Source organism: Sebastes umbrosus, chromosome 17 (genome assembly GCF_015220745.1).
Source record: "Sebastes umbrosus isolate fSebUmb1 chromosome 17, fSebUmb1.pri, whole genome shotgun sequence".
In the NCBI taxonomy this organism is placed as follows: Eukaryota; Metazoa; Chordata; class Actinopteri; order Perciformes; family Sebastidae; genus Sebastes; species Sebastes umbrosus.
Genome location: NC_051285.1, coordinates 18868747 through 18884715, shown reverse-complemented (window position 1 = coordinate 18884715; position 15969 = coordinate 18868747). Strand labels below are relative to the sequence as shown.

At 41.3% G+C, this 15969-nt stretch overlaps 1 protein-coding gene across 1 annotated transcript in view; it reads left to right on the top strand.

Annotated features, from left to right (window-relative positions):
• LOC119475642 (neuronal tyrosine-phosphorylated phosphoinositide-3-kinase adapter 1) overlaps positions 1-15969 on the top strand; it is a 38311-nt gene that overhangs the window by 10799 nt on the left and 11543 nt on the right. Inside the window, exon 2 of the mRNA XM_037748520.1 lies at positions 8818-9065. Coding sequence (XP_037604448.1) covers positions 8878-9065 — 188 coding nt within the window. The 5' untranslated portion in view covers positions 8818-8877. The remainder of the gene's footprint in view (positions 1-8817; positions 9066-15969) is intronic.

Below are 15969 nucleotides of genomic sequence, written 5' to 3'. Positions count from 1 at the left end.
TTAGCGGTCACTCAGGTTGTACAAGGAGGAGGAATCCAAGGAGTGCAAAGTATCTTGTGCATGTATATTTAAGTGTGCGTATTTGGGGTTTTTGACCCCAAAAAGAATGATGCAACATGTCGTTAAAGTTTGATTTATTCTAAGCGACCCTCCTGATGAAAAACTGAGGTTATTTCTTTTTTTTATGTCCATAACATCAGAAAGAGGTCAAGAGAAAAAATCTGCAAAATTCCTCTACGCCTCTCATGTGCCTTCCATCCCTGGCCTGCAGTGATACATCAGCCTCTACATCTTCCTCCTCCTCCTCCTCCTCCTGTCCATTCTCATCAGCCACAGGCATTTCACTGCACAATGCAATATTGTAGAGCGTTCAGCACACAACAGCATGAGTGCATGAGGAGAAGAAGAAGAAAAGTCGAGGCGATGCTCATAGCAGCAAAGAGCCCCACATAACCTACGGGTGAAAATAGTGACTTCTGGTTTAGTGATGCACAATGAGGGAATTATTTGAATAATCTAATTTTCTTTCTCAGCACAGACACACTTCAAAATTCATATTAATTAGGCTCAATGTGAAAAAAATATCTGCTCCCAGATTTTTTGCCCTCCATATTCTAAATTTACACAATGCCTTTGTGGCTGCTGAGTAGATGAGAATATCCAGCATATAGACAATTTTTAGGAGATTTTTAGGAGGAGCGGCCTAGAACAGGTGATAGTGAGGGAACACAAGACATAAGAGGGAGAGGAGGACTCCCGTAGTTACAATTACAAACAGAAGCTGGGTCAAACTACCAGTAGCATCTGGCTGTTTGGTTTTATCTCAGGTAACTGTTTTGTTGTTTTGGAAGGTTAGATTGATTTTGTTTTTGTCCAAACTCGTGTGTAAAAGCCCACAAAGCAATAGATGTTGCTTGAAAGGGTTTTGTGGCCTGCAGGTCAATCTAGCAGAGCGCAAGCTTTCCAAGGATTTTGGTTTCAAGGCTGACATATCTCAAAGTCTGCACATGCAATACGTCTGTCAGAGAACTTGTAGCATACTGCCTGACTGATAGAATCACTTTTAAACAGTTATCCTTCTTTTTGGGAGGAAATACATATGCAAAAGGTATGCGTTATTAAGTCGAGGTCATTGATCATCTTTTGTACAGCGCAACTCGGCACTCTAGATGGACAGGCACTCCTTTAGACCCCAATACCAGCTGATTAGACTGTTGTCAGACCATTAAATGACAAAATAAATGATAAAAAAGGCATTATCGGTTGCTATAAGCCCCGCAGATGTGGATCAGTAGGGGCCTACTACACCCAATATTAGGTTTTATCATCTATTCACATGGTAGATCACCGAAAGAAGGTATAAAAGAACACAACAGAGACCTCTAGCGATTGTAGTAATTATGACAGGAGCAGAAACAGGAGTCAGACGCTGTAGTATAGACAGTGTGAAACTCCATATTGGGGTGGAGGTTTGGGGAAATAGATGGATGGGACACAAAACACAGGGTTTTCACCCAAGATGCTATGTGTTGCCTAAACCTAAAGAGGCCTTTCTGTTTGTGTTCAAAATGTAACATTTCATTCAGTTTTACAACATGTTAGAATGTGTTGCTTTTAAGTTTCGCTTTACAATGTAGTAGGTGTAGTAGGCCCCCTAATGACCAACGTCTATAGTGCTTATAGTAACAGTTTATGCCTATTTGATGGCCTGATAACAGTCAAATTGGGTGCCAAAACAGACATAAACATAAACATCAAACACAGTATTATTTGAAGAAAGAAATGTATGGTAAGAAAAGTGGAGATTCAAACAATGAGGGTGATTGGTTATATCACGCCTAATTTATTCTCTATAAGTTTGACAGGAGCAACTCATGTGTCCGTAAAAAGCTGTAGGACGATACATGGATCCTGACACCTTACAATCACTGACAATAGGTGAACTCTACATTACATTGGTTATGAAAGGTTTGAATGTGTCAGTGTTCCCTTGATCAGATGTGCTGAGGGATATCCTGTCCACATCACAACACTTAATGGTCAATGGTGTGATACAGCATAAATTATCTAACTGACCAAATGTTTAGGATAATATCTCTCAGTGCAAGTTGAACATCTGTGAACAGAAAGTGTGACTGTGATATCAGGCCATTAATATTTTGCAAACATCTTTGTACTCTGTCAGCACAAAGTTTACTTTTGGAATATGAGCTGGTCTTTGTCACTTTGTCAGAAAGGAGTAGTTTGACATTTGGTGTAATGCTCTTATTCTCTTTCTTGCAGAGAGTTAGATGAGAAGATTGATATCACTCACATGTCTGTACGGTAAATATGAAGCTAAAGCTAGCAGCCTGTTAGCTTAGCTTAGCACAAAGACTGGAAACAGGCTGGCTCTGTCGAGACGTAAAAAAAAATTCAGTACCTCTAAAGCTAATTAACACGTTATATCTTGTTTGTTTAATCTGTACAAAAAACAAAGTCTTGTCATTGCCATGAGGTTCAAGGCCTATGGAAGGAGGCTGGGTCATGCTTCATCAACATGTCAAATTTTTGGGGTACAACACATGCGCAGTAAAATCTGGTCTGCACTCGCCGAAATTGAACCCATCGCACCGCACGACCGCAGCTTCAGTTACACTGCACATGTGTCCCAGCCTCTTTCCATGGGCCTTGCATGAGGTTGCCAGGCAACCAGCAGAGACTTCAGAAAGTTACTCCACCTGGCTGGCCAAGAAATAGTTCAAAACCACTTAACCCAAAATATTTGTACAGATTACACAAAAGAGATATAAATTGTTAATTATCGTGCTTCAGAGGTGGTTGACAGGACGCTGGGTACACCTTTAAATTTGCTGTACTGACGAGAGAGTGTATTTCCCAAATTGCTTCTTATTTCAGTCACAATTGTGTTATATCTTGACATTATTTTTCAGTTTCCCCTTTATTACCATGCAGCTTATAAACTTAACTATTATGCATTATATGACAAACAATGGACATATATCATTAGCACAACCATGTTACCATGACCCATAATCACAGTCACCAACCAAGATGCGCCTGTAAGAGTTTGAAACAAATCAGTTGTGCATTTGAATGTGAAAAAGGTAGATACCAACCAGACGTTCATGAGAAGGAAGGAAATGAATCCTCAGCTGACCTTAGTTCTCAGCACCGGTCAATATTTATATTCTGAAAGCTGCTTTTGCTTTGCCAACCGTTCAATGGTGATGTCGTCACACAAACCTCTGCTCTAGAGGTGTGTTTGATAAAGGAAAATAAAGATTATAAATAAGTGTCTGGGAACGTTTTACCAACTGAAAATGTTATACTCGTTATCTGCAACTTGGTTTTGTTCAGACCATCCAGCACATGTGGAAGTTGGTTTGAGCATTTTGTTCGTAGATCAGTGATCTTGAGAGGAACCAGGTGTGATTTCACGGGCCTCCAGTTTTAGTATTACAGTCTTAGTATTTTATTCTCCAAGTGCACACTAATATCTATTTCACTTCAAGGCCCCCTTTCCCACTGTGACAGCAGATGAAATATTACTATGCTGAGAACACCTATACCTGATTTTCATGCTTAATAACTGGCTTCTCATATCCAGACTTGCAGCTGAAGTGAGAGGAGGGATTCAACTGACAAAGAAAATCTACCTTGAAAGCATTTAAAAGCAATCAATAAAAAATGTCATGTTATTCCTTTGAGTGTATTAGTCAGGCTTCCTATTTTGGATATGTCTAAGTAGCAGCCTTTGTAACGTGTAGAGAGTGTGTGGCGTGTAGCTAGGTACGTCATGAAGCAGCAAGGTTGTGTGGTTGCTATGGGAGACAGATGCTATCTCCATTTAAGAAATATATTGTTACTGGGGGATCAGGTACAAATGAAGCGGCAGCGAAGTTTAACCCTGGGATCATCACGTATGACGAGGCTGACGTCCTCCTTTGTTGCATATTCAGTGGCTAAGGAAGAGATGCATGGCTGACAGTGTTGCTAGGAGACCACACACAGCGACTAGTGTGAGAGGCTTGATTTCACCTCCCTCCCCCATTCTTGTAGTCTGGCTGCCTTTCACTGTTTTTCAATCCTCGCCTCCATTTGCTTATTCCCTCCACTCTCGTGTTCCCTTCCTCGATATTCTGTCTCCAGTTTGACGTTTTCCGCCTAATCATATTTATCTCCAGCCCCGGTTGATCCCTTGGTGACTCTCCATTTATTGACTTCCCCTATTTTTCACCATGCCCCCTCCCAACTCTCTCTCTCACTCCCGCCGCCTCGTTCTCTCCTCCTCTCTTTGCTGCTCATTCTTCTCCTGAACGTTTCGCTCCTGCTTCCTCTCGTCTTCTCTCCCTGTTTGCTTCTCCGGCTGAACTACAGCAATGTGTCTGGAGGAAGTGTGGTGACTGTGGTGTACTGTGTGGCTGTGGGGTTAAGTTCTGATACTGTACAGTGGTGATGGGCAGAAATGGCTGGAGAAACTGAATAAACTCAAGCATATGTACAGTATCTTGTGTTTTTAAAAATAATGACCCCACATCATTGATGATGACGATGACGATGACGACGACGACGACGACGACGACGATGACGATGGCGATGAGCTGTAAATAGGGCTGCAACTTGTCGATTAATCTGTTAATTAAAGGGACTATTTGTAACTTTCAGAAATGCTTCTTAACAGCGACACCTGTGGCCGTGAAATCAACGAAAGTCAGCGTCGGGCTCGTGCTTGTGCTCGCTCTAAATAGACATGAACGAGCATCGCTCAAAACAGTGAGACGACACACGTCAGCTAAAACCACAATATCGCTCTATATTTCAGCTGCTTGGCAGTAATGTTAGCTGACCAGACAAAGGTCTCTCCATGAATCAATGCTGATACTGTGTTTGCTTCTCCTGCCTCAGCAGCGAGAAACTCGTCTCCCTCCGCCCGCAGCCGGAGTGAACAGGGAGACACCGGTACCCGGTCGGTTACGAGACAACAACGTAACTCGTTGCAGAGCTCCGTCACTTCACAAGACATGGGAAACCTCTGTTGGTCTGGTGAAGCTGCAGCATTTATTTCTGCACAAACGTCCACTGTACATTCACTAGATATTCTCAGAGCTAAACTAACTCTTCTGCAGTGTGTAGTGAGCGCGCGTTCACGTCTAGAGGTGGAGCGAGTGCGCGAGAACGCGCGCGCTGTCTGAGTGAAGGCAAGCAGGCAGAGGAGCGCGGACGGCGGCCACACGCGAGCGCGCGCATGTGTCCCGACCCGGTACATTTATACGCTTAGAAAGTTAAAAAACAGTCCCTTTAATCAGAGGAAAAGAGGTTTATTATAATAATATCTAGGGCTGCAATTAATTATTATTTTCATTTTCGATTAATCTGTAGACTATTTTGTCAATTAATCGATTAGTTCTTTGGTCTATAAAATTTATAGTTGGTGATAAATTTAAAAGTCATCAATTAATCGAATAATTGTTGAAGCTCTAATAATATCTACATGACTTAGTGGGACAATTCTGATGTTGTTTGAATCTTTACATCATTTGATTTATTCGATAGAAATTATCCGAGTGTCCAGGTCCATTTTTCATCCTTCAGCCTCTCACTAAATATTGCACTGCAAATGAGGCAAAAATAACATAAAGTAATAAACAATAAATAAAATGTCGATCAGTGTTTCCCAAAGTCCAAGATGACGTCCTCAAATGTCTTGTTTTGTCCACAACTCAAAGATATTCAGTTTACTGTCATAGAGGAGTAAAGAAACCAGAAAATATTCACATTTAAGAAGCTGGAATTTTGACTTTAAAAAAAAAAAAAAGATTAATCAATTATCTAAATAATAAATTATAAAAAAGAATAGTTGACAATTAATCAATTAATTGTTACAGCTCTAGACGTAAACATCTGTGGACATACAAAATCCTACTGATTTCTTCTTACTTACAGTCACATACTAAATTACAGAGTTTAATTGTGATAAGTTGCTATATAACTCAGCCTCGATGATAGAAACCCAAACATCCCAGGACTGAGTGTGCAGACGAAAGAAGACGATGTCTATAGTAAATAAGATGTTCTGTACTACCTGCCCTTTTAATCTAATTACTTCTCAAGCAGCTTTGCAAAGCAAATATGTCTTATGAATACTTTTTTTGTAATCAAAAAAGGAGACAGGTTGGTATTTGTGTCATCTTGCTTCAAATCACTTTTTTGGGGATGTCTGCAAAACACAAAGTAATTACATATGTATTTTGAATATGTTTCGTAGAAATTTTGCCCCTATGTTGAGGCCAGGCCGGTGCTGTGACGTGTCCCTCCACTCTGCAGCGTTGCTGCCTCGCTCACAGTGTGGTGCAGCAACACTACAGGGCCACTTGCTGAGGTGGAGGCTGGAGGCAGAGGGTTGCAGCACAAAGCCTTCCAGAAGTGTTAAATTCAGTGGCAGAGAAAGATTTTCGACAGATAGAAGATATAATTGTGCAAAGCAACTGCATAATATTTCACTCATAACTTTGCTCTTTCTTACACCCAGAGACTTAATTTCCAAATTTTCTGTTGATAATGATCTGAATTCAGTGTCATCAGTGATCCACACTCAAATCAGCTGCTTAGCATTTGCAATTACTGCTTCACACCCTGTGTGCACGCATGTGTTTAGCATGTATGGCAGATTTCAGTATGTGTGATCTTTTTGCTTATGTGCATGAATGACTAGTCTGCAGCGTTGCATGCAGATCCAGCTAAATGAATCATGGCTCCATCTGCCTCCTGGTTCTAATGAGAGGAATTCAAGCGACTCTTGACCCTACAGATGCTCCTGAAACCACTCGCTAAATGCTCAGAATTTATTTGGGACTGACAGTAAAGTGTCTCCAGGGATTGATCACAGCCTACCTATATGACTGCACTTCATGTTTTGTGTCAGTCTGTAAAAAAACGATGTTTGCAGCCCAGTTTGATTACACAAACCAGATGTAAGATGAAGTTCTCCTGGTTCTTTTAGCTAATTGCACGCCAACCCACAGCATGTAATGCGGCAATTGCAGGGCTGCCCGCTCAGCTGCCAGATCCTCGAAACCCCAAATCAAAGCTCTAGTTAACAAAAGCCCAACCTACAGTCGCAGCTCCCTAACCTAATTAACATTGAGTCAGCAAGCGTGGCAGCAGCGGCGGTCGAGGTTGTGGCGAGGGCTGTGGGATACAAGAATAGCAGTAGCCACGCTGACAACACTGGATGACACACTGGGCCGTGACAAAAGAAACACACACAGCTACGTGGCTCAACATGCCGCCTGGACCAGGTGACAGCGCCTGATGCTCCCAATGTGGAGGTTTTTGTCTTTATACTGAGAGATGGTTGAGATATTGTTCTAACCATAAAGATGTTGTGCATTTGGTGGTAATTGTGGTTTAAGTGGTCCTGAATATGTACAGAATTAGAGGAGCTATCACACTGCTGGAAAAGTGTAAATGTCATGTATTTTTTCTGGCCTTTTCATGCTGCTTGCATCTTTAGTCAGGGAGCATAAATTCAGAGCTCATTAAAATGGATTCACATGTAGATTCACATGTCATTGGAACATGTGAATGCACGACTGTGTGTGAGAAGTATCAAGCACAGAACATCATTTGTTTTATAATATTTTACGGTTTCCTGCTTTGTGAGGAAGAAGACCTGGCAATATGAGTCATTAGTATTGTTGTTGTTGTTGTTATTCATATCCATCTATTATCTGTAACTGCTGGAGCCGATCCCAGCTAACATTGGGCGAAAGCGGGGTACACCCTGGACAGATTGCCAGACTTATTTTAATTTTAATTTTAATTTTGTTTAATTTTTCTTATTTTTATAACTTTATTTTCCAAGATGTGAGCCATCATCATGACATATAACCAAGGTAGACAGGAAAGAAGGAAATAAAAATAATAATAAATAAATAAAAAAAGATACTAAAAGGTTACGGACATTGAGCCATTAAAATTACTAATAAAAGAAAAATAATTACTAACCAACAATGTTGGAAACACAATAAATGAAGCTTTGGTTAAAGCATCTCATATGAAGTGACCGATTCGGTTTCGTGCCCCATCAATGCTGTTCAACTCAAAGCCAACTGATGCCAGAAGCACCAGTGATGATGCCACACTTTCCGCCACTTAAACAACATTCAAACTCTGTTGCTATTTATGATGGAAAAACACTGGAAATGTGCATCAGCTGACAGCTGCGCTTTTCTTAGCCAATTGCATCGCACCTTCCACATTCTCCAACATGAAAACACTGTTGGATATCTGCCCCACAACAGGCCTGACTTCTCATGGGGTGAGTAGCGTGAGTAGGAAGCTCTGCATGCGCTACATATGACAAACCGCATTACTGTCTGGCTAGTAGACAAGGCTTAGCTAGGCCATCCCAGGGCCTGCAGCCAGATACGCTCTGCAGCTGAGTTACCATGCTTACTCAAATATTCATAACTGGATAATGAAAGTATAAATAGTTTTTCATGTGATACACTAGAGGTTGGGGGTAAACAAAGCTGCAACCTCCATCATCATGCATCACTGTGTCTTTGTTCTGAAGGCTGCCAGTTGGAGTAATGGGCAGGATTGTTCGCCATGACACGATGAGCATGATAAGCTCCGACTCCCCTAAAGTTCTGCCAGTAATTTGGGTTTTTGGGTTTCATTGTGCGTCGCCACATCTCAAAGTAATCACTGTCAATCTTGTCAGCTTGCAAGTAGGCTGGGAGGCTGTTAAACATGTTTTTTTTAAATGATTAATGAGCTCAAACATTGCCCTTGTTTCTTCTCGTTTAGGTGAGTTGGAGGAGGCTGCCTGTGACATACGTCCTACTCTCCCGAGTCTTCTTCTATACCATGAGCTCTGGCTCTGCCCAGGATGTGGCAGTCGAGCATTTCCTGCGTGACATAGAGCGGCGAAGCAAGCGGCTGCACTGCGCTGTGATAGGCTGCGAGGAGGAGCGACCCCGCAGCGACATGAACCTGCTGTATCGTAAGAGCCGTTTGGACTGGAGGCAGAGGGACCAGGAGGGAAGTAAAAAGAGGTGAGAGGATGAGCTCACAGGAGCTTTGCATATATGGGATTACATTAGGGTTCAGTTCAGCAGGGATATAAACCTCTTAGCCGGCGTGAATGAGTTTAATTTCAAAATCTTAATTCGCAAGCGCAGTTCATGAAGTCACAGGGGTTCGCCTGAAAAGTCTCGGACAAATTTGCATAGCGTAACTTCATAGTGAACTTAATATGTTCTGTAGATGAGATAAACTACTCTAATGTCAGCTAAAATGTCAGAGGGCCAAAACCGATGAAAAAGAAAATTAAATAGAGTTGTTGCCTGATTAGTCTCAATACACATGTGACTACTGATACTTTCATCAGAGACCGTTTTTTTTTCATTCACGGTGATGTTTCATATGAATGTGGGTCATTCACATTTGTTTTTCAGTTTTCCTAAGAAGCGAGAAGAATTCAAAGATGAAAGTTTGGTTGTTGTATCATTTAAGACAGAAACAGAATGTAAAAATTGAAATGTATATTTCATGCGCACATTCCCACAAAATTCTGTACAGTTTTCCAACAAAGAATCAGAAGACGTTGCCTGTTCTGAGTTTTTTATGGAATAGTTACAACAGGAAATGCAGTTCTTGAAACTCAGCCTGCCAGCAGTGGTGGAAAGTAAGTACATTTACTCAAGCACTGTATCTACAGTAAGTACAGTTTTTGAGCTACTTGTACTGTACTTAAAGGTGCTATTGATAACATTGATAACATTCAGCCTCTAGATGTTGCATTTTCCCTCCCCCGTTCCATTGCATTCACTTCAGAACAAGTCGTTGCCAGGCACTTACCATCAATCTAAGCCATTTATTCGTTTTTCTACACTAAGTGACCACTCAGAGATGTCACGTGATACTAACGTCGTTTCACTATTGGCTCACAAGCCTTGTTAGAAATGGGAACCAAACATCAGATATCTTCCACTGAAATAAACAAAACATTCATTTTGGACCCACCAAAATTTTTAAAATGATTAATTCACAATACTCATAATTTTTCATAATCATACAAATTTTGTCAAGACCTTAAAGTATGTCCAGTTTATGACATTTTTTACTTCTACTCCACTACAATTCAGAGGGCAGTATTGTTCTTTTTCCTCCACTACATTTATCTGGCAACTATACAGCTAAAATATAACGCAATGTTGAGGATTAAACCAGTGGTTCCCAATATTTTTGACTTGGTTCCCCCTGCAGAAGTGTTTAGTTTGGGTCCCTTGTGCCTACAAGTTGTCCACCAGACACAGATTTCCCCTCTCAACTTCTCAGATAGTTCAATTTAATCTACTTTTGAGGCTCAAAGAGGTCAGATTATTCAATATTTCACAAAAAGCTATGAAGGTTAGAGAAAAGTAAAAATAAATGTATGTAGCAGAAATGTTTTTACCTCATCAACCATGTCTCAACCCCTCAAATTTATTTTGTGACCCTTTGGAGGTGGCCCGACCCGCAAGTTGGAAATCACTGAACTAATCTACCCCTCAACAACTACCCCTCTACAGCTACAACAGTATAGTGCTACTGACGCAACGATGCATCCATATTAGCAATCTAATATTGTGATATAGGATAATACAACATTCATGGGGGCATTTTTTAAGCTGAATGAGTACTTTTACTTTTTTTCTGATGATATCTACTTTTACCTATGATGGAGATTGTTTTGTTGGTAATTAGTGCATGCGTGCATGTGTTCAGGGGTCTGATTTCTCCAGCATTACAACACAGTTAGCTGCTTATGCATCAGGTCCAGCTTCTCTCTTTGGACGTCTTCCAGCAGAAGTGAAAAGGAATCATAATAATAAATCACAACACAGACTAAGAGCTGGTCTTGTCAATAATATTAATAATGATAATAATAACAATTGAAAAATTGTATAAGCATTTTAATGTGATTTTAGGGTCAAATGAAATCTAATTTATTTAAACTGCATTTGAAAGACACCCAAGAATCAAAGCAAACGAATTATAACGGAAGTAATTCAGTGACTCAGCAAAAGTGGACAAAACAGGTGTGAGCAACCCCCGTTTGGTCGTGACGGTATTGTTTTGAAAAGCTTGTGCTTCGGGGACAGTGGAGAGATGTACTGTTCAAATGTGAGTCACCTAATAATTCACCAAATTCGCAGAGGAGAGGGAGAACATCAAGGACGAGAACTCAGTTTGTTTAGCGTCGTCCAGTGCTTTTCTGAGTCACAGCGGTAATCGGAGGCCCTCGTGTTGGCAGCAGAGATCAGCGTCATGGCAGCATCAAGCCAGTGGAGGTGTAGGGCAGCAAGTGGGACAGCGGGACATGATGAGCGATGAAAGCAGAGCCGAGCGTTGCCAGAGCAGCAGAGGTGAGAAGCAGGACATGACCAGTGATGATTACGAACAGGGCGAGGTCAGGGGATGAAACCACACAGGGAGGGAAGGATGGAAACCAAATGGACTGGAGGCGGGTCGGGTAGGAGTGAGGGAGGCAGAGGAGGGACAAAGGAAAAGTATGAAGGGCACTGGTAGACAGTTTGAGATCTCACGGCCCTCAGGAGAGAAATCACATTTTATAAAGCGGAGACGTCTGTGGAAATACTGAATGGTAAATAGGTGAGTTTCAATATGAGTTTTATAAATAGAGTTTTTTATGGCACTAATACAGTACAGGCAGACAGACTATTCCCAGTAGTGGCGACTGGTGGAAGCAAACCTCGCTGCCAGCTGAGGTTTTATTAACACAGAATTATGAAGCCAGTGTGAATGGACTGGTCTGGGTGTAGCCTGGCACCTATAGTGTGTATGCAGATATACAGAGGACTAAAAAAAAATCCTATATTAAAGCAATTCAGTCATTGATATTCTATTAGACAATTTGACAAAGAGGGATGAATAAAAGACAAATGAAAAGTTTATAAAATGTTTGTAAATCCCAATGGGATTTATCATGTAAATCAAATTATGGATAAATAAATTAAAGGTGCTAAATTTGATATCCAGAGCATTAGTATAGCATCAACCAACTATTTGCTATGTAAAGATATAGAGGAGTAATGTCTACCTGAAGTCTCTCCCTCTGTGTTGTAATCAGAGCTCCTCTGTGCTTTGTTGACATAGCCAAGCCGTCCACGCATGCTTTAAGTGCATGTGGGTGTGTCCAACTGGCTAGCTTACGGCCTCTCATACTGCGGTTACAGCTGATAACGCCGACCCCACCGGCGGTGGCATAACGGATGCGTAGCACCCACCCCTCAGTTCTGGCCTCTCCGGTCAAGCTTTTGCTGCGGGGCTGCAGGTTTCCATCCGGCGCCGCACACCATCTGTGCCCGAACATCGCCTAATGACCATTAGTTAGTCTCCCTTGGTTCTCCATATATAGTCCAAGGCCAAGCAGGGAGAAATAACTTGAAGTCTGCTCAGTGTTCAAGAGGAGGTCGATGTCGGATTTAAAGGGTTGAAGTGAAGGAATAAAATGTATTTGTAGGGAAGAACAGAATGTCTCTGAGTTTTGATTTAATATTTAAAATACTTATATAAGGGGGGAAATGCAGATTTGGAAATGTTTTTAATGCCAGGAGACAATGCAGCTTCTTCCTAAGAGTTAGGACAACACATCTTAACAAGGTGTGTCTTGAAGCCCAAAGTCATAACTTCAGTTTTCTATGTCAGGAGTTGAGCCTTTTTCCTGTGTGGATACATTAATTTATTGACGCCTGATTGGGCACCACTGTCTATATTTTATTCATGCTGAGCTCACCTGATGTCCGTATGAAGATAAAGATGATAAAATTGTTTTCTGTTGTTGTTTTGATAAAGAGTTAAGATTTAAAACGGAGTCAAAACAAGGACATCTACTGCATATATATACTGTATATAGTGTATATCAACTCAATGACCTGATACTCTGAAACTTAAAACACTATTGAATTGCCAACTATGTATTGATATAATAAGGGAATCAGTCCAAGATTCACATCCCTGTTATGTCCCTTTTATGGATACATCAAACCCATACAAGAGAAGCATTTTTTTATCCATAATATCTTAAGCACATGGTTCAAGGCACTTTCATGCCTTTGAAAAACATGTTGGGAATGATTGGAGCTCATTCAGTTTGGTTATGAATACAATTTATTGCATTGCAGCTGTCATGGCAACAAAATGTGAATGTACTGTACTCCTCATAATGTCAGCGCAGCCTCATAAACAGAAAAACAGTCTTTGTGACATGAATAACACACTTGAAAGTTAAAGTTAAAGTTAATGTTTCTGGCCGACAAAGACAAGTATTTTCTTGTTGCGGAGGCTTCAAGAAGTTGTTATCTGTGTGGTTATTCATTGTGGACAAGCAGTGATGATACAGATAAATGGAAAACTTATTTTAGTCGGGTCGCTTTAGGGGCACCTACTGAGGCGCCTGTCTGTGTCACAGGCTGGTAAGCAATACTACAATAATACTCTTAGAAGAATCTTGTGCTTTATCGCTTTGAGTCAAATCACCAGGCAGTTTCACTTTCTATATAATTTTCTTCCGGTGACAGAAGAAAAATCAGATTAGTTTAAAACCACGCCAGAGACAACCCATAACTTAAGGCAATCAATTAAAGTGTCATGTATTGTGTCAGATATGTCAGAAAGGTCCAACAAAATGAGGACGACTATGCACTCAATGTCAGTTGCTCAACCTTAACCCACCAGAAACTTTAACAAGACACGACTTAACCACTCTGATTTGCCCTCAAACCACATTAGATGTTCTCAAAGATAATATTTCTTTTAGAGATAATCTCATTCAGCTGTTTAAACACAACCCACTCTTAAACTTTGACCCAAAAAGGTAAATTAGAAATAGGACGGTAGCTGCTAGGGGCAGAATTATCTAAACTGTATTTCTTCAGCTGAAGCTTTATCATCACAGTCTTTAAAGCTTTTGGGAATATCTTGCACTCTGAGGAGGTATTCAAGAGTCTGTCCTGAGATAAATCTACCAAAGGTGTTGTTCAAAAGGCGACAGAGGAGCAGCGGCTGACCTTGTACATTTCGATTGGCATTGGCGTTTTTGTTCTTGAGCGAAGTGTAACATTTGTTAGAAATATTTGAATGAATTATATGTCACATTCATGAACACAGACAGGAGGAGAATTATCTTGAAATATTTCCTATTGATTGACTGATTGAGATCTCTTTATGATTAAAAAAGCAATCAGATCATACCGGTAATTAACAAGAGCTACTACTCTGTCCTGAATGATGATTTTCATTTAAAGGGGACATATCATGCTCATTTTCAGGTTCATACTTGTATTTTTTGGTTTCTACTAGATCATGTTTACTTTGTTTAATCTTTGAAAAACATAATTTTTCTCAGACGGTCTGTCTGAATATACCTGTATTCACTCCGAGTCTGAAACGCTCCGTTTTAGCGCCTGTCTCTTTAAGCTCCCTCCCGAAAAAGCCCAGTCTTCTCTGATTGGTCAGGTCTATGGTTAACATAAGCTTAAGAAATTTTAACGCTTTGTTCTACGATATAAAATACATCAATAAATACCCTACTCGTGAATTTTTATGCCTTCACGTGTCTTAAAAAAGGCAGTTGCTAACAAGTGGCTAAATGAAACTACTAAACGTCATCACGCCGACTCATCCGTATTTTCAGCCTCGTTGTGTATACTCGCTCATGTGACCATGGTATAGTTCTTTTATAGCCTAACGTTAGCTTTTTATTTCTGGCGATTGCATTGACGCTTCAAAAATCACAAAAGTTGTGTTAATTTATGAAGATTATCTTGTTGAACAAAACGTGTAAGCATCATAAACGTGTGTTTGCCACAGAGCTTATTTTCTGCAATAATCCAAAACCCAATGGAAAAATCTCATTGACTTTTTGTCGAGGGAACCAGGGCGATGCTAACTTCCGGTTTGGCCTACAAAAATATGTCATCCATGCCGCACTCTACTGGTGTGTCAACCACACAGAGTTTAGCAGCACTACTGGTGACTGTATAGTTGTGACATCACAACTTTATGGAAGTCATGATGGCTTGTTTAAAAGGCACAGTTTATGAATACGGGATGTATGCATTTCTTCGTGGATTGAACTGCTGAAAGTGCAGATTGAAAGTGCTGGTATATTCATTTTCCATCCATTTTCTTCCACTGATCTGGGGCCGGGTCGCGGGGGCCGCAGGCTTAGCAGGGAATTCCAGACGTCCCTCTTCCCAGCAACATTTTCCAGCTCTTCCCTGGGGACCTCGAGGCATTCCCAGGCCAGCTGAGATATTTAATCTCTCCAGCGTGTTCTGGGTCTACCCCGGGGCCTCTTACCAGTTGGTCGTGCCCGAAAAACCTCCAAAGGGAGGCATCCAGGAGGCATCCTGATCAGATGCCCGAACCACCTCAGCTGTCCCCTTTCAACACGAAGGAGCAGCAGCTCTACTCCGAGCTCCCTCCGGATGTCTGAGCTCCTCCAGCCACCCTACGAAGGAAGCTCATTTCGGCCGCTTGTATCCGCAATCTCATTCTTTCAGTCACTACCCAAAGCTCATGACCATAGGTGAGGGTTGGAACGTAGATGGACCGGTAAATTAAGAACTTTGCCTTCTGGCTCAGCTCCCTCTTCACCACAATGGTCCGGTAAGGCGCACACATAACTGCATACGCCGCACCGAACTGCCTGTCCATCTCCTGCTCCATTTTACCCTCACTCATGAACAAGACCCCGAGATACTTGAACTCCCTCGCTTGGGGCAAAGACTCCCCACCCAGAGAGCGCAGTCCACCATTTTCCGGCAGAGAACCATGGTGCTGGTATATGGCAGGCTAATAGTTTCCCCCTGTTTTCAGTCTCTATGCTAAGCTAAACTAACTGGCTGCTGGTTCCAGTTTCATATTAAGCTGACTAACGTAGTGCAATCA